The sequence below is a fragment of the Narcine bancroftii genome, chromosome 12 (assembly GCF_036971445.1).
Source record: "Narcine bancroftii isolate sNarBan1 chromosome 12, sNarBan1.hap1, whole genome shotgun sequence".
Taxonomy (NCBI): Eukaryota; Metazoa; Chordata; class Chondrichthyes; order Torpediniformes; family Narcinidae; genus Narcine; species Narcine bancroftii.
The window spans coordinates 12,468,644-12,494,288 of NC_091480.1; the positions used below are offsets into that span (position 1 = coordinate 12,468,644).

Sequence of the window (25,645 nt, forward strand, 5' to 3'; positions counted from 1 at the left end):
TTATATTCTGCTAAATTTAAATCTACCTTGTGAATGTGCAGAAATCAAAAATAAATCTAATCTGGAGAGAGAATGATGTCGAGTCAAATGAAATGAATAATCTTTTTCCATTGGATTTAATTTCCACTAAATTCAAATGTTTCATTTTTAAATTTTTAAATATAATCTGAAACCAATTTTCTTTTTATTGGATGATTTAACCGCTTAACATTAAAAGTTGCAATAATTAAATTACTCATTGCAATCTCTGTTATTGGCACCCAATTTTTAATAACTGACAAAAACCAAAAAACCCCTTAAATCCCTCTATCCAAAAAACTGCAAAGCAATAACCCCCTTATTAACTGGTGACTGGATTTAACAGAAATAACATCTTCTCCTCAACCAGAGAGAGAGTAACGAAACCCTCCATTTGTTGAATGCTTCTGGAATTTGTTCTTGCAAATCCATGAATTGTTCAAATTCCAGTTTCTTCTCGACTTTCCCATTTCCAGCTTGATCCAACACCAGCAACGGTTTCGATGCAAATTCCTTTGTCGACTGGAAAAACTGGCAAAGAATTAGCAAAAGTTAAAGCTGCCTGTGGAATTTCAAAAAACTGAGATTGCCCATAAAATGTTGGGTTTTTTTTAAATTGCTGGATATCTAAAAGTAGATCTGTAAACTTTTTTCCATAAGGCAGGATTAAACTCTTTCCATTTCATTACTACCTCCTGACTCAAATCTGCATTAAAAAAAAAAAAAATTACTATTTTGAATTACCATCGGACCCAGAGCTTCACTCAGAAGGCTCTGGGTGCTTGCCCTGATGATGATTTATTTCTTCATGCACGATGAGCTCTCTCTATCTCCAACGACGCAGAGTTAATAAGTGACCTCGATGTAGGGGAGCCATTAGGGAATAGTGACCATGGTATGGTTACTTTTGAGCTGCAATTAGAAAGGGAAAAAGAAAAGAAGTCGGAAGCATCTGTACTGCAGTTAAATAAAGGGGATTATGCAGCTATGAGGGAGGAACTAGCCAAAATAAAATGGAAAGATACACTAGCTGGGAGGACAACTGGGGGAAAAATGGCAGGTATTTTTGAACATTTTTCACAGGATGCAGGACAAATTTATTCCAAAGTGGAGGAAAGGCTCTAGGAGATGCAAATGGCAACCGTAGCTAACTCATGAAATCGAGTGCAATATCGAATCCAAAGGGAGTAAGTATCAGATAGCTAAGCGGATTTTGAAAAATGAAGTCCGAGAGGAAATTAGCAAATAATATAATGGCGGATAGCAAAAGCTTTTTTAAATATGTGAAGAGGAAGAAATTGGTCCATTAGGAATGGAAAAGGGTGGAATTATTACTGGAAATGAGGAATTTAACAAATACTTTGCAACTGTCTTCACCAAGGAGGATGTAGGTTACGGTCAGTTAGGGGGTAGTGGTCATGCGGTATCAAGAGACTTGGGGAACTTTCCTGAGGAAGTAGGGAATCTCACGGTTATGAGTAAATTGTTGGGACTGAGGGCTGATAAATCCCCAGGGCGCTTAAAGAAGTTGCTATGGAAATTGTGGAGGCACTGGTCGACATTTTCCAAAGTTCCCTCGATTCGGGGGAGGTTCCTGAGAATTGGAGAGTGGCTGCCGAATTTTTTTATATATAAATATATATAAAAGGAGGGAGGGAGAAAATGGGAAATTATAGACCGGTCAGCCTGACGTCAGTGGTGGGGAAGATATTGGAATCTATCATAAAAGGAGTACTAGCAGAACACTTGAGCAGAAATAATAGTATAAGGGCTAGTCAGCATGGATTCCTTAAGGGTAAGTCACGCTTGACTAACCTTCTGGAATTTTTCAAGGATGTGACGAAGAGGGTGAACTCGGGAGAGCCAGTGGATGTGGTGTATTTGGACTTCCAGAAAGCCTTTGATAAGGTACCGCACGGGAGACTAGTGGGCAAGATCAGGGAGCATGGTATTGGAGGTAAGGTGCTGACAGGGATAGGAAATTGGAAAGAAAGGGTTGGAGCAAGAGCGTCTTTTTCGGGATGGCAGGATGTGACGCAGGGATCGGTATTGGGTCCTAAGTTGTTTGTGATTTATGTAAATGTTTTGGATGAGGGGATTATTAATAACAGGAGCAAATTTGCAGATGACACTAAAGTGGGTGGCGGTGCGGGGTGTGAGGAGGATGTCAGGAAAATGCAGAGGGACTTGGACAGTGGAGTAGGCTGCTGAATGGAAGATGACGTTCAATGTGAGCAAATGCGAGGTTATCCATTTTGGGGGCAATAATAGGAAAGCTGAGTATTATTGAAATGGAGATGAGCTAGGGAGTGGGGAGGTGCAAATGGATCTGGGTGTACTTGTTCACCGGAGGCTAACATGCAGGTTCAGAAAGCAAATGGCATGTTGGCTTTCATAAAGAGGGGATTGGAATAGAGGAACAGAGACGCCCTTCTGCAGTCGTACAGGGCCCTGGTGAGACCCCACCTGGAGTATAGCGTCCAGTTCTGGTCTCCAATTTTGAGGAAGGACATACTCACTATAGAGGGTGTGCAGCGCAGATTGATAAGGTTAGTGCCAGGGAATGGCATATGCTGTAAGGCTAGAAAAACTGTACTTGTATCCGACGGAGTTTAGAAGGATGAGGGGGGACACGATTGAGGTATACAAAATCATCAGGGGGATAGACAAGGTGAAGTCTGATTACTTGTTCCCAATGATGGGGGAGACGAGGACTAGAGGGCATAGTTTAAGAATACAGGGTAGGCCCTTTAGGACGGAGATGAGAAAACATTTTTTTACTCAGAAGTGCGAATCTGTGGAATGCTCTGCCACAGAGGGTGGTAGAGGCAGATTATGTTCAAAAGAGTTAGATAAGACTCTAGTGGGTAAAGGAGTTGAGGGTTATGGGGATAAGGATGGAAAGGGGTACTGATCAGCCATGATCTGTAAAATGGCGGTGCTGGCTCGACTGGCCGAAGGGCCTACTCCAGCTCCTATTGTCTATTGTAACCCCTCTGGAAAAGAAAGTGGAAGAAATACTTCAAGAATGAATTATAATTAAAAAAATAAAGAAATAAATAGAATGATTTGGGATCATTTACCAATGCTGAATGAAGCGGAAAATCTCCCCGAGAAGATGGTTTTACGGAGAAGGTAAATTGTCGAGAGTTTACTTCCAAACATGGACTTGAAGTTGCCTTGTTTTTAGAATTATTATGAGGTGGCTCGGTTGAAATTTATTAATAGATTATTTGAACACTGAACAACCTCCTAGATGGACCAGATCTTGGAAGGTAACGTTAAGCATTTTATTTATAAATGGAATCCTTTATTGTTAGATGAGTCTGATGGATAGAATAATAAATAGATCATTGTAATTTAATGATAGGGCGTAAATGGCTGATTTCAATAAGACCAGCAATATATCGAAAAAAGTCGATTCCATTGAATAGTCCTCATTGAGAGGATTGGAAAAATAAAGGAATAGTAAGTGCTATCGATTGTTTCGAAGTGGAAGTTTTCTTCATCTAATAGACTGCAGGAGAAATTCCTTGTCCGCTCACTATCAACTTTGAGATTGTTTGTTTTTTAAAGGGGAGTCACGGTCAGGAAATATAATGACGAAGTGGAAAAGGTTTGTATTTCCGACGTGTGCACGTTGTAAATATTGTATTGGCAGAGGAAGATCAGTCACAAATGAATGTGAGATGTATGATTAATTATACATTGCATCAATTGTATTTAACTCCTGAGAAATTTAAAAGATGCGGATTTAGAATAACAGATTTATGTTTTAGATGTAGAGAACAGATGGGTACTTTCGTAAATTGGGTTTGGTGGTGTGAGAAAATGAATACATCTTTTGGAGGAAGTTATAAAATTTTTGAGATTTGCTTCAAATGGATGTTGATTGGGTGGAGAGTCCCCATTTGTTGATTTAAGAATGCCTCAACACATTCAGCCTAAAAGTTGGCTTTAGCAAGAAAACGTACAGCTGATCCATGGAAGAATTTTGTATTTAGTCTTAACAAAATGTGAAAAACAAATCATCTTTCTTGATTGGGATGTGGGGATTAAATTAGAAAGGTATGGCTACAGAAATGAATAAATTGTACACCAATCATGGAATATTGATTTTTGGAAGTTTTTAGGATTTTTTTTGTCATGGGGGTGGTCTTATTTTGAAATGTTAAAGAAAAATTTTAAAAAAAGGAAACCAATCTTTCAAAATCTGGAAATACCAGGGTAGTGAGATGACGGAAGAGCTGAAATTTATAACTTTTGAGAGAATGAGAAGTTTCTTGTCTATCTGTACGCAAGGGGTTCTTTGATTACGTTGTGAACTTTTTTTGTGTGAAAACTTTTGTCAAGATCTGATATTGCCTGAAGAGATGGAGTGAACGTGTAATGAAGATACCAGAAAAAATGACTGATCATAACAAAAGAGAGGTTGTAAAATAGCAGGACATCAATCGATACCAAGATGGGTAAAACTTTTAATGAATACGAGTGGGTGAAGAGAAAATGGAAAAAGTACAATAAATGTTAGGTGTCTATAGGAGTCTGGTCAGTTATATTGGACAGCATGGAAGTGAACTCTTTTGGATTTGCGATCTAGACAGGAACTAGGTACTCAATTGTATTTTCCTTGGTGAGAAATTGCCAATTAATGCGAGAAAATATTTGGAGTTGCATTCCCACAGGACCTGATGTCATTTTTACTGTGATGTTGAGGGGGTTAAACTCCAATTTGAAAAATATAAATTTAGGACCGGAGACGAAATGCAGAAAATAAAAGTTGCGTCCCACTTGAGGAAAAAAAATCACTTCAAATCGAAGCTAAATATTTACATTAAACTCCTGTCTGATGAGATGCAAAGTAAGAAATGAGCTCTTCAAATGCAACTGATCTGCATTATTTAGTTTGGCTGGAGTTGGCTCAGGGATCCATAATCGAAAGGCTATGGGTGAGACTATTCTTTCCAATGTTCTGGTCCCTCAGTGAGAACGTGCATCAGGGCCGTTGTCATTGCTGCTCTTTGTGGGGACTCGCTCTGAAATAAGACGTGTAACAGTGATCGCAGTCCTACAAAAAAGGGAAGGCTTCCAAATGATCGACAGACTATTGTGTCCCAAGTGTATCCTCTGAATTGAGTTCGAGACCCACTTGAAGAAAATTAAACAAGACTTAAAACAAGCAGACACCTTTATTTGGATCATAAAATGAACATATAAAATCTATTTTTTTAAAATTTCCACATTAAAATGTGGAGAAAGCAGAAATTTTGATAAATGTGGAGTGTAAGTAAAAAAAATTGCATTTGCAAACAAGGCTTTAACCAAGTGCTCGACTGAGATTCGCACTGGCCATTATCCTGTGGTGGGGTGAGAGAGAAGCAAGATGGAGCTCTGTACCTCAGAAATGCACCTCATCTAACCTTTTTCACCCAATAACTTTCAGGAGAACGTTGTGGATTGCAATACTTCTCTGCTGTTTTGTGAAATGAAGAATCGATCCTGGGGATTTCTGAAGCATGCTGCCCTAGAGAGTTTGGTCTTGTTATTATAAAATGGACAAGTGAGGAAGAATTTCTTTCAGTCTTTCCTGAGTGATGTTTAGAATTGTCCTGAACTGCATATTCCTTTTTCTCCAGCCTGTGTTTCTTCTGATTTAATTAAAAAAAAAGGTTTTATCCACTTTAATTCCAACCTGTCACTGAGTTGTACAAGCATGAGGTCATGTTTGAGTGGACAGTTGAATGAGTCTAGTGACCTCACTTAATGAGGTTGAACTTCACTGGCTAACTTGATGATTTAAAAGTTTGAAGACTGCTTTGGAAAATCTCAATGTATAATAAAGTTAATGAAAAAAATTTGCATCTTGTCATTACTAAATTTTGGAAAAGAAATTTGTGGCAACAGAAGTACTCTTTTTTTTACCAAGGTGATAGATTCTCACCCTCTTCACATCCCTGTGCTTGTTATTGACCTGTTAGGACTACTTCTGTTTCTCAGTGGATGTACGATTCATTTTATTGAATTTTGTTTTAAAAATTGCTTTCAAGTGAATAAGTTCTGAGTATCTACAAAACATCTGTACTCCTTATCATCTTGCTGTGTATTCAGGTAAGTGGTGGATTAGTCTTTTTTCAAAATGGTTGGCAACAGTGTTTGAATTCACTGAAGTATTGGAATGCTGCAGGTGTGTTTGCTGTTGTCAATGTGTGAACTTGTGCAGTAAGTTAAGCAAAGGAAACCTTCTCTCTACTGAAGTGGATTGGCCTGCAAGCTAGAAGTAGTTTTTATTGAGAGAAATAAAACATGTTGAAACCAAGTGTCTTGTGATCATTGTTCAAAGAAACCAGTAAGTTGGATGCAACTTCCAAATGGACAGAGAACATCTGTAGAATGTGAGCCATTAAGAAGATTTGCTTCAACTGACCACATTAAAAGAAATGTTATTGCTCATGGCCTTCCTCTAACACACAAAACACTTTGAAAAACAAAATGTGTACAATGCTGAAACCAAAGTTTATTGCTGGTGGGGTCTCAATAAATGTTCTCCAGATCCTGTTTGCTGCTGACATAGTTGTCCCTCGGTGAAGCCTTGATTGCACCGTTGTTTTCATTTAATCTTTCCACTCTGTAGGTCTCGTAATGGATCCTGTGTGTCACTTCTTTCAGATCTTGTAGATGTGACCTGGGGGGGGGGGGGGGTGAAAGATAAGTGATAGGCGGAAGGCGGAAGGCGGAAGACGGAAGACGGAAGACGGAAGACGGAAGACGGAAGACGGAGGACGGAGGACGGAGGACGGAGGACGGAGGACGGAGGACGGAGGACGGAGGACGGAGGACGGAGGACGGAGGACGGAGGACGGAGGACGGAGGACGGAGGACGGAGGACGGAGGACGGAGGACGGAGGACGGAGGACGGAGGACGGAGGACGGAGGACGGAGGACGGAGGACGGAGGACGGAGGACGGAGGACGGAGGACGGAGGACGGAGGACGGAGGACGGAGGACGGAGGACGGAGGACAGAGGACAGAGGACAGAGGACAGAGGACAGAGGACAGAGGACAGAGGACAGAGGACAGAGGACAGAGGACAGAGGACAGAGGACAGAGGACAGAGGACAGAGGACAGAGGACAGAGGACAGAGGACAGAGGACAGAGGACAGAGGACAGAGGACAGAGGACAGAGGACAGAGGACAGAGGACAGAGGACAGAGGACAGAGGACAGAGGACAGAGGACAGAGGACAGAGGACAGAGGACAGAGGACAGAGGACAGAGGACAGAGGACAGAGGACAGAGGACAGAGGACAGAGGACAGAGGACAGAGGACAGAGGACAGAGGACAGAGGACAGAGGACAGAGGACAGAGGACAGAGGACAGAGGACAGAGGACAGAGGACAGAGGACAGAGGACAGAGGACAGAGGACAGAGGACAGAGGACAGAGGACAGAGGACAGAGGACAGAGGACAGAGGACAGAGGACAGAGGACAGAGGACAGAGGACAGAGGACAGAGGACAGAGGACAGAGGACAGAGGACAGAGGACAGAGGACAGAGGACAGAGGACAGAGGACAGAGGACAGAGGACAGAGGACAGAGGACAGAGGACAGAGGACAGAGGACAGAGGACAGAGGACAGAGGACAGAGGACAGAGGACAGAGGACAGAGGACAGAGGACAGAGGACAGAGGACAGAGGACAGAGGACAGAGGACAGAGGACAGAGGACAGAGGACAGAGGACAGAGGACAGAGGACAGAGGACAGAGGACAGAGGACAGAGGACAGAGGACAGAGGACAGAGGACAGAGGACAGAGGACAGAGGACAGAGGACAGAGGACAGAGGACAGAGGACAGAGGACAGAGGACAGAGGACAGAGGACAGAGGACAGAGGACAGAGGACAGAGGACAGAGGACAGAGGACAGAGGACAGAGGACAGAGGACAGAGGACAGAGGACAGAGGACAGAGGACAGAGGACAGAGGACAGAGGACAGAGGACAGAGGACAGAGGACAGAGGACAGAGGACAGAGGACAGAGGACAGAGGACAGAGGACAGAGGACAGAGGACAGAGGACAGAGGACAGAGGACAGAGGACAGAGGACAGAGGACAGAGGACAGAGGACAGAGGACAGAGGACAGAGGACAGAGGACAGAGGACAGAGGACAGAGGACAGAGGACAGAGGACAGAGGACAGAGGACAGAGGACAGAGGACAGAGGACAGAGGACAGAGGACAGAGGACAGAGGACAGAGGACAGAGGACAGAGGACAGAGGACAGAGGACAGAGGACAGAGGACAGAGGACAGAGGACAGAGGACAGAGGACAGAGGACAGAGGACAGAGGACAGAGGACAGAGGACAGAGGACAGAGGACAGAGGACAGAGGACAGAGGACAGAGGACAGAGGACAGAGGACAGAGGACAGAGGACAGAGGACAGAGGACAGAGGACAGAGGACAGAGGACAGAGGACAGAGGACAGAGGACAGAGGACAGAGGACAGAGGACAGAGGACAGAGGACAGAGGACAGAGGACAGAGGACAGAGGACAGAGGACAGAGGACAGAGGACAGAGGACAGAGGACAGAGGACAGAGGACAGAGGACAGAGGACAGAGGACAGAGGACAGAGGACAGAGGACAGAGGACAGAGGACAGAGGACAGAGGACAGAGGACAGAGGACAGAGGACAGAGGACAGAGGACAGAGGACAGAGGACAGAGGACAGAGGACAGAGGACAGAGGACAGAGGACAGAGGACAGAGGACAGAGGACAGAGGACAGAGGACAGAGGACAGAGGACAGAGGACAGAGGACAGAGGACAGAGGACAGAGGACAGAGGACAGAGGACAGAGGACAGAGGACAGAGGACAGAGGACAGAGGACAGAGGACAGAGGACAGAGGACAGAGGACAGAGGACAGAGGACAGAGGACAGAGGACAGAGGACAGAGGACAGAGGACAGAGGACAGAGGACAGAGGACAGAGGACAGAGGACAGAGGACAGAGGACAGAGGACAGAGGACAGAGGACAGAGGACAGAGGACAGAGGACAGAGGACAGAGGACAGAGGACAGAGGACAGAGGACAGAGGACAGAGGACAGAGGACAGAGGACAGAGGACAGAGGACAGAGGACAGAGGACAGAGGACAGAGGACAGAGGACAGAGGACAGAGGACAGAGGACAGAGGACAGAGGACAGAGGACAGAGGACAGAGGACAGAGGACAGAGGACAGAGGACAGAGGACAGAGGACAGAGGACAGAGGACAGAGGACAGAGGACAGAGGACAGAGGACAGAGGACAGAGGACAGAGGACAGAGGACAGAGGACAGAGGACAGAGGACAGAGGACAGAGGACAGAGGACAGAGGACAGAGGACAGAGGACAGAGGACAGAGGACAGAGGACAGAGGACAGAGGACAGAGGACAGAGGACAGAGGACAGAGGACAGAGGACAGAGGACAGAGGACAGAGGACAGAGGACAGAGGACAGAGGACAGAGGACAGAGGACAGAGGACAGAGGACAGAGGACAGAGGACAGAGGACAGAGGACAGAGGACAGAGGACAGAGGACAGAGGACAGAGGACAGAGGACAGAGGACAGAGGACAGAGGACAGAGGACAGAGGACAGAGGACAGAGGACAGAGGACAGAGGACAGAGGACAGAGGACAGAGGACAGAGGACAGAGGACAGAGGACAGAGGACAGAGGACAGAGGACAGAGGACAGAGGACAGAGGACAGAGGACAGAGGACAGAGGACAGAGGACAGAGGACAGAGGACAGAGGACAGAGGACAGAGGACAGAGGACAGAGGACAGAGGACAGAGGACAGAGGACAGAGGACAGAGGACAGAGGACAGAGGACAGAGGACAGAGGACAGAGGACAGAGGACAGAGGACAGAGGACAGAGGACAGAGGACAGAGGACAGAGGACAGAGGACAGAGGACAGAGGACAGAGGACAGAGGACAGAGGACAGAGGACAGAGGACAGAGGACAGAGGACAGAGGACAGAGGACAGAGGACAGAGGACAGAGGACAGAGGACAGAGGACAGAGGACAGAGGACAGAGGACAGAGGACAGAGGACAGAGGACAGAGGACAGAGGACAGAGGACAGAGGACAGAGGACAGAGGACAGAGGACAGAGGACAGAGGACAGAGGACAGAGGACAGAGGACAGAGGACAGAGGACAGAGGACAGAGGACAGAGGACAGAGGACAGAGGACAGAGGACAGAGGACAGAGGACAGAGGACAGAGGACAGAGGACAGAGGACAGAGGACAGAGGACAGAGGACAGAGGACAGAGGACAGAGGACAGAGGACAGAGGACAGAGGACAGAGGACAGAGGACAGAGGACAGAGGACAGAGGACAGAGGACAGAGGACAGAGGACAGAGGACAGAGGACAGAGGACAGAGGACAGAGGACAGAGGACAGAGGACAGAGGACAGAGGACAGAGGACAGAGGACAGAGGACAGAGGACAGAGGACAGAGGACAGAGGACAGAGGACAGAGGACAGAGGACAGAGGACAGAGGACAGAGGACAGAGGACAGAGGACAGAGGACAGAGGACAGAGGACAGAGGACAGAGGACAGAGGACAGAGGACAGAGGACAGAGGACAGAGGACAGAGGACAGAGGACAGAGGACAGAGGACAGAGGACAGAGGACAGAGGACAGAGGACAGAGGACAGAGGACAGAGGACAGAGGACAGAGGACAGAGGACAGAGGACAGAGGACAGAGGACAGAGGACAGAGGACAGAGGACAGAGGACAGAGGACAGAGGACAGAGGACAGAGGACAGAGGACAGAGGACAGAGGACAGAGGACAGAGGACAGAGGACAGAGGACAGAGGACAGAGGACAGAGGACAGAGGACAGAGGACAGAGGACAGAGGACAGAGGACAGAGGACAGAGGACAGAGGACAGAGGACAGAGGACAGAGGACAGAGGACAGAGGACAGAGGACAGAGGACAGAGGACAGAGGACAGAGGACAGAGGACAGAGGACAGAGGACAGAGGACAGAGGACAGAGGACAGAGGACAGAGGACAGAGGACAGAGGACAGAGGACAGAGGACAGAGGACAGAGGACAGAGGACAGAGGACAGAGGACAGAGGACAGAGGACAGAGGACAGAGGACAGAGGACAGAGGACAGAGGACAGAGGACAGAGGACAGAGGACAGAGGACAGAGGACAGAGGACAGAGGACAGAGGACAGAGGACAGAGGACAGAGGACAGAGGACAGAGGACAGAGGACAGAGGACAGAGGACAGAGGACAGAGGACAGAGGACAGAGGACAGAGGACAGAGGACAGAGGACAGAGGACAGAGGACAGAGGACAGAGGACAGAGGACAGAGGACAGAGGACAGAGGACAGAGGACAGAGGACAGAGGACAGAGGACAGAGGACAGAGGACAGAGGACAGAGGACAGAGGACAGAGGACAGAGGACAGAGGACAGAGGACAGAGGACAGAGGACAGAGGACAGAGGACAGAGGACAGAGGACAGAGGACAGAGGACAGAGGACAGAGGACAGAGGACAGAGGACAGAGGACAGAGGACAGAGGACAGAGGACAGAGGACAGAGGACAGAGGACAGAGGACAGAGGACAGAGGACAGAGGACAGAGGACAGAGGACAGAGGACAGAGGACAGAGGACAGAGGACAGAGGACAGAGGACAGAGGACAGAGGACAGAGGACAGAGGACAGAGGACAGAGGACAGAGGACAGAGGACAGAGGACAGAGGACAGAGGACAGAGGACAGAGGACAGAGGACAGAGGACAGAGGACAGAGGACAGAGGACAGAGGACAGAGGACAGAGGACAGAGGACAGAGGACAGAGGACAGAGGACAGAGGACAGAGGACAGAGGACAGAGGACAGAGGACAGAGGACAGAGGACAGAGGACAGAGGACAGAGGACAGAGGACAGAGGACAGAGGACAGAGGACAGAGGACAGAGGACAGAGGACAGAGGACAGAGGACAGAGGACAGAGGACAGAGGACAGAGGACAGAGGACAGAGGACAGAGGACAGAGGACAGAGGACAGAGGACAGAGGACAGAGGACAGAGGACAGAGGACAGAGGACAGAGGACAGAGGACAGAGGACAGAGGACAGAGGACAGAGGACAGAGGACAGAGGACAGAGGACAGAGGACAGAGGACAGAGGACAGAGGACAGAGGACAGAGGACAGAGGACAGAGGGACAGAGGACAGAGGACAGAGGACAGAGGACAGAGGACAGAGGACAGAGGACAGAGGACAGAGGACAGAGGACAGAGGACAGAGGACAGAGGACAGAGGACAGAGGACAGAGGACAGAGGACAGAGGACAGAGGACAGAGGACAGAGGACAGAGGACAGAGGACAGAGGACAGAGGACAGAGGACAGAGGACAGAGGACAGAGGACAGAGGACAGAGGACAGAGGACAGAGGACAGAGGACAGAGGACAGAGGACAGAGGACAGAGGACAGAGGACAGAGGACAGAGGACAGAGGACAGAGGACAGAGGACAGAGGACAGAGGACAGAGGACAGAGGACAGAGGACAGAGGACAGAGGACAGAGGACAGAGGACAGAGGACAGAGGACAGAGGACAGAGGACAGAGGACAGAGGACAGAGGACAGAGGACAGAGGACAGAGGACAGAGGACAGAGGACAGAGGACAGAGGACAGAGGACAGAGGACAGAGGACAGAGGACAGAGGACAGAGGACAGAGGACAGAGGACAGAGGACAGAGGACAGAGGACAGAGGACAGAGGACAGAGGACAGAGGACAGAGGACAGAGGACAGAGGACAGAGGACAGAGGACAGAGGACAGAGGACAGAGGACAGAGGACAGAGGACAGAGGACAGAGGACAGAGGACAGAGGACAGAGGACAGAGGACAGAGGACAGAGGACAGAGGACAGAGGACAGAGGACAGAGGACAGAGGACAGAGGACAGAGGACAGAGGACAGAGGACAGAGGACAGAGGACAGAGGACAGAGGACAGAGGACAGAGGACAGAGGACAGAGGACAGAGGACAGAGGACAGAGGGACAGAGGACAGAGGACAGAGACAGAGGACAGAGGACAGAGGACAGAGGACAGAGGACAGAGGACAGAGGACAGAGGACAGAGGACAGAGGACAGAGGACAGAGGACAGAGGACAGAGGACAGAGGACAGAGGACAGAGGACAGAGGACAGAGGACAGAGGACAGAGGACAGAGGACAGAGGACAGAGGACAGAGGACAGAGGACAGAGACAGAGGACAGAGGCAGAGACAGAGGACAGAGGACAGAGGACAGAGGACAGAGGACAGAGGACAGAGGACAGAGGACAGAGGACAGAGGACAGAGGACAGAGGACAGAGGACAGAGGACAGAGGACAGAGGACAGAGGACAGAAGAGGACAGAGGACAGAGGACAGAGGACAGAGGACAGAGGACAGAGGACAGAGGACAGAGGACAGAGGACAGAGGACAGAGGACAGAGGACAGAGGACAGAGGACAGAGGACAGAGGACAGAGGACAGAGGACAGAGGACAGAGGGACAGAGGACAGAGGACAGAGACAGAGGACAGAGGACAGAGGACAGAGGACAGAGGACAGAGGACAGAGACAGAGGACAGAGGACAGAGGACAGAGGACAGAGGACAGAGGACAGAGGACAGAGGACAGAGGACAGAGGACAGAGGACAGAGGACAGAGGACAGAGGACAGAGGACAGAGGACAGAGGACAGAGGACAGAGGACAGAGGACAGAGGACAGAGGACAGAGGACAGAGGACAGAGGACAGAGGACAGAGGACAGAGGACAGAGGACAGAGGACAGAGGACAGAGGACAGAGGACAGAGGACAGAGGACAGAGGACAGAGGACAGAGGACAGAGGACAGAGGACAGAGGACAGAGGACAGAGGACAGAGGACAGAGGACAGAGGACAGAGGACAGAGGACAGAGGACAGAGGACAGAGGACAGAGGACAGAGGACAGAGGACAGAGACAGAGGACAGAGGACAGAGGACAGAGGACAGAGGACAGAGGACAGAGGACAGAGGACAGAGGACAGAGGACAGAAGACAGAAGGACAGAGGACAGAGGACAGAAGACAGAAGACAGAGGACAGAAGACAGAAGACAGAGACAGAAGACAGAAGACAGAAGACAGACAGAGACAGAAGACAGAAGACAGAAGACAGAAGACAGAAGACAGAAGACAGAAGACAGAAGACAGAAGACAGAAGACAGAAGACAGAAGACAGAAGACAGAAGACAGAAGACAGAAGACAGAAGACAGAAGACAGAAGACAGAAGACAGAAGACAGAAGACAGAAGACAGAAGACAGAAGACAGAAGACAGAAGACAGAAGACAGAAGACAGAAGACAGAAGACAGAAGACAGAAGACAGAAGACAGAAGACAGAAGACAGAAGACAGAAGACAGAAGACAGACAGAGACAGAAGACAGAAGACAGAAGACAGAAGACAGAAGACAGAAGACAGAAGACAGACAGAAGACAGAAGACAGAAGACAGAAGACAGAAGACAGAAGACAGAAGACAGAAGACAGAAGACAGAAGACAGAAGACAGAAGACAGAAGACAGAAGACAGAAGACAGAAGACAGAAGACAGAAGACAGAAGACAGAAGACAGAAGACAGAAGACAGAAGACAGAAGACAGAAGACAGAAGACAGAAGACAGAAGACAGAAGACAGAAGACAGAAGACAGAAGACAGAAGACAGAAGACAGAAGACAGAAGACAGAAGACAGAAGACAGAAGACAGAAGACAGAAGACAGAAGACAGAAGACAGAAGACAGAAGACAGAAGACAGAAGACAGAAGACAGAAGACAGAAGACAGAAGACAGAAGACAGAAGACAGAAGACAGAAGACAGAAGACAGAAGACAGAAGACAGAAGACAGAAGACAGAAGACAGAAGACAGAAGACAGAAGACAGAAGACAGAAGACAGAAGACAGAAGACAGAAGACAGAAGACAGAAGACAGAAGACAGAAGACAGAAGACAGAAGACAGAAGACAGAAGACAGAAGACAGAAGACAGAAGACAGAAGACAGAAGACAGAAGACAGAAGACAGAAGACAGAAGACAGAAGACAGAAGACAGAAGACAGAAGACAGAAGACAGAAGACAGAAGACAGAAGACAGAAGACAGAAGACAGAAGACAGAAGACAGAAGACAGAAGACAGAAGACAGAAGACAGAAGACAGAAGACAGAAGACAGAAGACAGAAGACAGAAGACAGAAGACAGAAGACAGAAGACAGAAGACAGAAGACAGAAGACAGAAGACAGAAGACAGAAGACAGAAGACAGAAGACAGAAGACAGAAGACAGAAGACAGAAGACAGAAGACAGAAGACAGAAGACAGAAGACAGAAGACAGAAGACAGAAGACAGAAGACAGAAGACAGAAGACAGAAGACAGAAGACAGAAGACAGAAGACAGAAGACAGAAGACAGAAGACAGAAGACAGAAGACAGAAGACAGAAGACAGAAGACAGAAGACAGAAGACAGAAGACAGAAGACAGAAGACAGAAGACAGAAGACAGAAGACAGAAGACAGAAGACAGAAGACAGAAGACAGAAGACAGAAGACAGAAGACAGAAGACAGAAGACAGAAGACAGAAGACAGAAGACAGAAGACAGAAGACAGAAGACAGAAGACAGAAGACAGAAGACAGAAGACAGAAGACAGAAGACAGAAGACAGAAGACAGAAGACAGAAGACAGAAGACAGAAGACAGAAGACAGAAGACAGAAGACAGAAGACAGAAGACAGAAGACAGAAGACAGAAGACAGAAGACAGAAGACAGAAGACAGAAGACAGAAGACAGAAGACAGAAGACAGAAGACAGAAGACAGAAGACAGAAGACAGAAGACAGAAGACAGAAGACAGAAGACAGAAGACAGAAGACAGAAGACAGAAGACAGAAGACAGAAGACAGAAGACAGAAGACAGAAGACAGAAGACAGAAGACAGAAGACAGAAGACAGAAGACAGAAGACAGAAGACAGAAGACAGAAGACAGAAGACAGAAGACAGAAGACAGAAGACAGAAGACAGAAGACAGAAGACAGAAGACAGAAGACAGAAGACAGAAGACAGAAGACAGAAGACAGAAGACAGAAGACAGAAGACAGAAGACAGAAGACAGAAGACAGAAGACAGAAGACAGAAGACAGAAGACAGAAGACAGAAGACAGAAGACAGAAGACAGAAGACAGAAGACAGAAGACAGAAGACAGAAGACAGAAGACAGAAGACAGAAGACAGAAGACAGAAGACAGAAGACAGAAGACAGAAGACAGAAGACAGAAGACAGAAGACAGAAGACAGAAGACAGAAGACAGAAGACAGAAGACAGAAGACAGAAGACAGAAGACAGAAGACAGAAGACAGAAGACAGAAGACAGAAGACAGAAGACAGAAGACAGAAGACAGAAGACAGAAGACAGAAGACAGAAGACAGAAGACAGAAGACAGAAGACAGAAGACAGAAGACAGAAGACAGAAGACAGAAGACAGAAGACAGAAGACAGAAGACAGAAGACAGAAGACAGAAGACAGAAGACAGAAGACAGAAGACAGAAGACAGAAGACAGAAGACAGAAGACAGAAGACAGAAGACAGAAGACAGAAGACAGAAGACAGAAGACAGAAGACAGAAGACAGAAGACAGAAGACAGAAGACAGAAGACAGAAGACAGAAGACAGAAGACAGAAGACAGAAGACAGAAGACAGAAGACAGAAGACAGAAGACAGAAGACAGAAGACAGAAGACAGAAGACAGAAGACAGAAGACAGAAGACAGAAGACAGAAGACAGAAGACAGAAGACAGAAGACAGAAGACAGAAGACAGAAGACAGAAGACAGAAGACAGAAGACAGAAGACAGAAGACAGAAGACAGAAGACAGAAGACAGAAGACAGAAGACAGAAGACAGAAGACAGAAGACAGAAGACAGAAGACAGAAGACAGAAGACAGAAGACAGAAGACAGAAGACAGAAGACAGAAGACAGAAGACAGAAGACAGAAGACAGAAGACAGAAGACAGAAGACAGAAGACAGAAGACAGAAGACAGAAGACAGAAGACAGAAGACAGAAGACAGAAGACAGAAGACAGAAGACAGAAGACAGAAGACAGAAGACAGAAGACAGAAGACAGAAGACAGAAGACAGAAGACAGAAGACAGAAGACAGAAGACAGAAGACAGAAGACAGAAGACAGAAGACAGAAGACAGAAGACAGAAGACAGAAGACAGAAGACAGAAGACAGAAGACAGAAGACAGAAGACAGAAGACAGAAGACAGAAGACAGAAGACAGAAGACAGAAGACAGAAGACAGAAGACAGAAGACAGAAGACAGAAGACAGAAGACAGAAGACAGAAGACAGAAGACAGAAGACAGAAGACAGAAGACAGAAGACAGAAGACAGAAGACAGAAGACAGAAGACAGAAGACAGAAGACAGAAGACAGAAGACAGAAGACAGAAGACAGAAGACAGAAGACAGAAGACAGAAGACAGAAGACAGAAGACAGAAGACAGAAGACAGAAGACAGAAGACAGAAGACAGAAGACAGAAGACAGAAGACAGAAGACAGAAGACAGCTCTGCTGTTTTGTGAAATGAAGAATCGATCCTGGGGATTTCTGAAGCATGCCCGGTCACTCATCCTCTCTCTCTCTCATCCACTCGCCCGGACACATCCTCTCTCTCTCCCATTCGCCCGGACACTCCCCCTCTCTCCCATTCACCCGGACACTCTCTCATCCTCTTTCTCATCCACTCGCCCGGACACTCCCCCTCTCTCCCATTCACCCGGACACTCCCTCTCTCATCCACTCGCCCGGACACTCCCCCTCTCTCTCTCCCATTCGCCCGGACACTCCCCCTCTCTCATCCTCTCTCTCTCCCATTCACCCGGACACTCCCCCTCTCTCATCCTCTCTCTCTCCCATTCACCCGGACACTCCCTCTCTCATCCACTCGCCCGAACACTCCCCCTCTCTTATCCTCTCTCGCTCGGACACTCCTCCTCGCCCGGACACTCCCTCTCTCGTCCACTCGCCCGGACACTCCCTCTCTCTCGCCCGAACACTCCCCCTCTCTCGCCCGGACACCCCCTCTCTCATCCTCTCTCGCCCGGACACTCCCTCACTCATCCTCTCTCGCCCGGACACTCCCCCTCTCTCATCCTCTCTCTCTCCCATTCACCCGGACACTCCCTCTCTCATCCACTCGCCCGGACACTCCCCCTCTCTCATCCTCTCTCTCTCCCATTCACCCGGACACTCCCTCTCTCATCCACTCGCCCGGACACTCCCCCTCTCTCATCCTCTCTCTCTCCCATTCACCCGGACACTCCCTCTCTCATCCACTCGCCCGGACACTCCCCCTCTCTCATCCTCTCTCTCTCCCATTCACCCGGACACTCCCCCTCTCTCATCCTCTCTCTCTCCCATTCACCCGGACACTCCCTCTCTCATCCACTCGCCCGGACACTCCCCCTCTCTCATCCTCTCTCTCTCCCATTCACCCGGACACTCCCTCTCTCATCCACTCGCCCGGACACTCCCCCTCTCTCATCCTCTCTCTCTCCCATTCACCCGGACACTCCCTCCCTCATCCACTCGCCCGGACACTCTCTCATCCTCTCTCTCTCCCATTCACCCGGACACTCCCCCTCTCTCATCCTCTCTCTCTCCCATTCACCCGGACACTCCCCCTCTCTCATCCTCTCTCTCTCCCATTCACCCGGACACTCCCTCTCTCATCCATTCGCCCGGACACTCCCCCTCTCTCATCCTCTCTCTCTCCCATTCACCCGGACACTCCCTCTCTCATCCACTCGCCCGGACACTCCCCCTCTCTCATCCTCTCTCTCTCCCATTCACCCGGACACTCCCTCTCTCATCCACTCGCCCGGACACTCCCCCTCTCTCATCCTCTCTCTCTCCCATTCACCCGGACACTCCCTCTCTCATCCACTCGCCCGGACACTCCCCCTCTCTCATCCTCTCTCTCTCCCACTCGCCCGGACACTCCCCCTCTCTCATCCTCTCTCTCTCCCATTCACCCGGACACTCCCTCTCTCATCCACTCGCCCGGACACTCCCCCTCTCTCATCCTCTCTCTCTCCCATTCACCCGGACACTCCCTCTCTCATCCACTCGCCCGGACACTCCCTCTCTCATCCTCTCTCTCTCCCATTCACCCGGACACTCCCTCTCTCATCCACTCGCCCGGACACTCCCCCTCTCTCATCCTCTCTCTCTCCCGGACACTCCCTCTCTCATCCACTCGCCCGGACACTCCCCCTCTCTCATCCTCTCTCTCTCCCATTCACCCGGACACTCCCTCTCTCATCCACTCGCCCGGACACTCCCCCTCTCTTATCCTCTCTCGCTCGGACACTCCTCCTCTCTCATCCACTCGCCCGGACACTCCCCCTCTCTCATCCTCGGACACTCCTCCTCTCTCGTCCAGTCGCCCGGACACTCCCACTCTCGTCCACTCGCCCGGACACTCCCACTCTCGTCCACTCGCCCGGACACTCCCTCTCTCGTCCACTCGCCCGGACACTCCCTCTCTCGTCCACTCGCCCGGACACATCCTCTCTCGTCCACTCGTCCGGACACATCCTCTCTCGTCCACTCTCGCCCGGACACTCCCCCTCTCTCGTCCTCTCTCGCCCGGACACTCCCCCTCTCTCATCCTCTCTCGCCCGGACACTCCCCCTCTCTCATCCTCTCTCGCCCGGACACTCCCCCTCTCTCATCCTCTCTCGCCCGGACACTCATCCTCTCTCGCCCGGACACTCCCCCTCTCTCGCCCGGACACTCCCCCTCTCTCATCCTCTCTCGCCCGGACACTCCTCCTCTCTCATCCACTCGCCCGGACACTCCCCCTCTCTCATCCACTCCCCCTCTCTCATCCACTCGCCCGGACACTCCCCCTCTCTCATCCACTCGCCCGGACACTCCCTCTCTCATCCACTCGCCCGTACACTCCCTCTCTCATCCTCTCTCATCCACTCGCCCGGACACTCCCTCTCTCATCCACTCGTCCGGACACTCCCTCTCTCATCCACTCGCCCGGACACTCCCTCTCTCATCCTCTCTCATCCACTCGCCCGGACACTCCCACTCTCATCCTCTCTCATCCACTCGCCCGGACACTCCCTCTCTCATCCTCTCTCATCCACTCGCCCGGACACTCCCTCTCTCATCCTCTCTCATCCACTCGCCCGGACACTCCCTCTCTCATCCACTCGCCCGGACACTCCCTCTCTCATCCTCTCTCATCCACTCGCCCGGACACTCCCTCTCTCATCAACTCGCCCGGACACTCCCACTTTCATCCTCTCTCATCCACTCGCCCGGACACTCCCTCTCTCATCCACTCGCCCGGACACTCCCTCTCTCATCCACTCGCCCGGACACTCCCTCTCTCATCCAGTCGCCCGGACACTCCCTCTCTCATCCAGTCGCCCGGACACTCCCTCTCTCATCCACTCGCCCGGACACTTCCTCTCTCATCCACTCGCCCGGACACTCCCTCTCTCTCTCTCTCACATCCCCTCGCCCGGACTCACTCTGACACTCTCTCTCTCTCTCTCCCACTCACCCGGACACTCTCCCACTCGCCCGGACTCACACTCTCTCTCTCTCTCTCTCCCCCACTCGCCCGGACACTCTCTCTCTCCCATTCACCCGGACACTCTCTCTCTCTCTCTCTCCCACTCGCCCGGACACTCTCTCTCACACTCTCCATTCGCCCGGACACTCTCTCTCTCTCTCTCTCCCACTCGCCCGGACACTCTCTCTCTCCACTCGCCCGGACACTCTCTCTCTCTCTCCCACTCACCCGGACACTCTCTCTCTCACACTCTCCACTCGCCCGGACACTCTCTCTCTCTCTCTCTCTCCACTCTCTCTCCACTCGCCCGGACTCACTCTCTCTCATCCTTTCACATTCTCTTTCCTTCACTCTCCAGTCCTCCCAAACTCTCTCCCACTCCACTCCTCCATCACTCTATTCCTTCCACTCTCAACTCCTCCCTCATTCTCTCTCACCTCCCTTCCACACACTCTCTCCCTGTTTCCTTCACTCCTTCTTCCCATCTCTCCATTCACTCTCTTCCCCTCCATTCACACTTTCTTCATATCTCCAGACCACCCCCTTCTCTTTCCCTCACACTCTCTCCCTCCATTCTTTCAAGTCATCCCACACTCCCTCATCTATCCATTCAATCTCCACCCCTCTTTCCTTCACTCTCCCTCCATTCACACTTCCTTCATACTCTCCAGTCCTCACAAACTCTCTTCCCCCTCTCTCCCTTCATACTCTCCAGTCTATCCCCCTTTCCTTCACTCTCACTCTATACACTCTCTCCCTCCATTCACACTTCCTTCATACTCTGTCTACTCCTCCCACATTCTCTTTCCCTCACACTCTCTCTTGATGCCCCCTTTTTCCTTCACTCTCCAATCCTTCCACACACTCTCTGCCTCCATTCATGCTTCCTTCATACTCTCCACTCCTCCCACACTCTCTCCCCCTATTTCCTTCATACTTTCTCTCCCCCCCTTTCCTGTCTTCCCTGTTCATTCCCCTCCACACACTCTCAGCCCCTTTTTCCTGCACACCACCCACACTCTCCTTCCCCTCTCTCCACTCCTCCCACACTCACTCCATTCATACTTTCAAGTCCTTCCACACTCTCTCAATCCTTCCTCCCTCTCCAGGACTCCCACACTCTCTCTTTCCCCCTCCATTCATACTTTCAAGTCCTTCCCATCTCTCCATTCACTCTCAACACCTCCCAAACTCTCTCCCTCCATTCACACTTCCTTCATACTCTCCAGTCCATCCATTCACTCTTCCCCTCGATCCATTCAATCCCCAGTCCTTCCATACACTCTCTCCCCTCCTTTTATTTCCTCACCCTGGAACTTGAAGAAGTACTCACCGGATTAGTAGATCCCTTAGATTTGCAAATTCACAGTGTGCCCCATTCTCAACTGGAATATGGAAAGAGAAAACAAATGACCATTGTCCAGGAAATCAACCCATTCATTAACAGGATTCAACAAGGGTCAAAGACTTTGCAGACTTTTTGACAGAGTCCCGACCAGAGCAAAAGAGTTCCCATTTGGTAACTGAGGTCCCCGGCAGCCATTCTCAACCTTTTCCTTGGCCTCCGGGACTCTGCTCCAATTTGATGAGCAAAACAGTCACGTTAAGTCGGTCTCTCCCGTTCATCTCTCCTACTGACGGCACATTAAAACTATTTTACGACTGCCTGTGACGTAGATGTGGAAATGTTTTTGGCAGGTACATTGGGAAAAGTTGGCGTAGGTTACGGATGGGTTCACTGAACTTGTGGAAGAATGGACTTTGGTCTTCAAAGCGACAGCGCACTGTCTCCTAACACCTTTTTGCAAAGCTTTCGACAAGAGTGCTCAGAGGTCGCTGATGGGTTCGTGTTAACGTAAAAACAACAGACGAACCAGAAGATTGACTTCGTTTTGCAAGCACTGGGGGGGTGAGTCGGGCAAGCTGCCGATCTCTAACTGTGTGAGAGAGAGAGAGAGAAAAGCATACTGGGACAGACGGCTGACAGTACTAGCTGTCTAGTGTTTCTCCTGCAAGACGTGGAACTCTGTGCTAACCTGAAAGAAAGAGGTAATCATCTGGAGAACCCCGCCCGACGGGGCCCGTTTCATCAGCGAGACCTCAATTGAGGAAATCCTGGAACGACACCTTCCTGAGCGGCAACAGCTTACCTTTCCAGCACCAGAGCCTGGTGAACTTTAGACATGTTACATTCTGTGCACAGTCTAAGCATTGCCTGCAACCTGGGAACTTGGAAGGATCAGAAGTGAGATTGGACTGTGAACCCAACAACTTTTCTAAATTGACACAAACGTTATATACAAGTGTGCTTAGAATTAGAAGGGGGTAGGTTAGGTCCATTTCAAAATGGAGTTGAGTGAAAGTTTGATTCTGTTTGAGAGATAAAATTTTAAGCCGAGGCCTGGTCTGCCTCCTGAGGAGGAGGTTAAAATCCCCGTTTCGAGGAACAACTGGCAGGTTTATGTTCGGTCCTTAACCACAGGTGACCCGCGATCCACATCACTGAAGGGACGCACCTTGTGACTGGCACAAGGAAATACACCAAAGTGCTCGAGAACCTGCCTGCTGGTTTTTCTTTTTGGAGATTCGTGCAGTCTTCCGGCTTCTTCCCCCCATTTTCATAATCGCTTTGTCAGATTGAAAGTTTTCCAACGTTTCTCAGATCCTTTCACAGCCAGTCAAAGTCATTCGTTTCATTTCTCTCGAATAAGCCTGTTATACGATATGTTGGAACATCTGGGAACTGAGCAAGAACTAATTAGTAACCATTGGTGTAATGAAGAATGTCTAGGATGTTCCAGATTTGTATTTATCTTGGGCGATTATTCGCAACGCTTCATCTGACTGGTGAAAGGCTACCAGCTAAGTTTGAAGTTCCATCTTGTTCCACTGCATTCACAGAAGATCGTTACATTCCCAAACCCGGCACCGTGACTGCAATCCGAAAGCCAAACGGACATTGACATTTGGCAGCAGGACGGACTGTGCTGAAGTCAAAGCTTGAACCCTTTTCATCAAAGACCAGCACACACACTCTGCTTCGACGGAGGGAAATGGCAGGAAGGGGGAACAGTTAGACTGGAGGTGGGTGGGGCTGTCCATCAGGGAGGGAGCTTGTGAAAAGGAGGGGGAGAGGGGGGCCTCTGGGAAATAAGAAGGGAATGGAAAGGGGCCAAAGAGGGAGGGAGAGAGAGAATGAATCTGACTCTGCCATAGGTGCTCTGTGGTTAGTGAATGGTGGGAGGAGAGAGAGAAAGAAGGTTTGAGTGTCACTGGTTTGAACTGTTAGCTCGTGTTTGCACTGCTTTCCTGTGGCATTTTATGGTGGTTTCCTGGGTGAATATCTAATCATCAAAGGTCAGGCCTGCTTCTTGAAAACAGAATCCCTTTGGAGACATTGTGGTAACTTGTAAGCAAACTGGTTGATTTATGGACTATTTTGGAAAGGTTCAGAGCAACATTTCACATAGCTATTTTAGCACTTCAAAAAAAAACCCTGCATCGACTTCTTCCACAACGCTGACCACAATAGCTGGGCGTAACCATTCACTTTCACTTGAATGACATTTGTCGCGTGTCAGACCTTGTATCAGGCCAGTGAAGGAGGCCGAAGGAGTGATCGAAGACGGCGAGAGTTTCTCTTCCGCGGATGCTGCCTGTTGGTCAGGCGCCGTGTGGATTGTTGCGGTCTTCCAGCGTCTGCCAGCTTGTTGACCTATCAAAGTCCTATGTCTGCTCTTGAACAGAGCTGGGCAATATTAGGTTTAAATGTTAACTCTTTCCTTCGGATGCTGAGTGCGAACGAAAATCAGCGGCGAGACATTTCAGGGTCGGCGCCGTTACGTGATTCGATGCGCTAAATTCAATACAAGTTAATTTAATGTTTCTCCAACTACCGACGTGATGCAGAAGATCTGAAATCGCCTTGGTGTTCAGCTTGAAGTCGTCTACCTTAATCCCCAATTTTTTTTTTCAGGAAGCAAACTTTTCGGGGAAAAAAAATTGCCGTCGGGTGCGATGCCCCCCCACGCGGTTTTAGCCGTACTCTTCTCCTCTGTCACGCTACTGCGCGCATTTTTAATCATTTCACTATCTGCCGCACTTAATTACGAGTGGACTCGTTTGCAGGGCAAGCCAGAAATTCTCACAATAAACAATTCGATCAAGAATTTTTGGTTTTACCTTCGATAATTCCCCACTTGGTTTTCCTGCCCAGTATCTTCTTCCCGTTCACTTGATGTTCTTGGTCAGTGCCCACGACTGCAAAGGGAATTTTTTCCTGCAGGATGAGGCACAAGCAACGGTAACTAGAATTGAAAGAACCCGTATTTTAACAACGCTGCAACGTGCCTGACAACGTGGACGTCCTTTGGAAGAGAGATCGCCAGAGTCGATTGTCAGGCACTCGAGAAGGCTTCACTGGACGAGAGATAAAAGTTACGGTGACGTCGATCGAGGAAGGAGCGACGAGCAAGAGGTGCTTCTCAATTAATGGCACGAGATCCACACACTCATCTGAGAGGGCACGACTGTTCTGCCGTCCCCCCCGTCACCACCCGACTGAATTAAGGTTTTGAAATGTACCTACCGAAGGAGCCCCTCGACTTGGTCTGGGTTCCTCGCGACCACAGTCGATCGCAAAGCTCCGCACGTCTTCCTCTGCCTCGATCGGGCGCCCAGCTCATCTGGACAGAACACAGAGGGTGACGTCCGCCTTTGCCACCAGGTCTTTGGCCCATGGCTTTCCCTGCCTCATTTCGTACAATGGGGCGCAATGGGAAATTTCTCCCTTTGCGAAGCATTCCCTCCTTCAGAAGCCACGAGACATCAATGAACCATCCAATTTTTAAACCCTCACTGCTTTTAGTAGGGATCTTAAATTGACAAATACTCACCGTTGACCTCTCAGTCCCAACTCGC

The 25,645-nt window shown here is 49.5% G+C and overlaps 1 protein-coding gene across 16 annotated transcripts in view; it reads right to left on the bottom strand.

The window, feature by feature from the left end:
* Positions 1–5,188: 5,188 nt before the first annotated feature.
* The window catches only part of LOC138746879 (neuronal-specific septin-3-like), a 294,741-nt gene continuing 274,284 nt past the window's right edge, over positions 5,189–25,645 (bottom strand). For 14 of the 16 annotated variants that reach the window (XM_069905464.1, XM_069905463.1, XM_069905474.1 and 11 more), the window contains 3 exons: positions 24,908–25,004; positions 22,059–22,110; positions 5,189–6,700 (listed from right to left, as the gene is read on the bottom strand). In XM_069905464.1, coding sequence (XP_069761565.1) covers positions 6,550–6,700; positions 22,059–22,110; positions 24,908–25,004 — 300 coding nt within the window. In that variant the 3' untranslated portion in view covers positions 5,189–6,549. The remainder of the gene's footprint in view (positions 6,701–22,058; positions 22,111–24,907; positions 25,005–25,645) is intronic. The other 2 variants (XM_069905466.1, XM_069905465.1) reach the window with 1 other exon arrangement.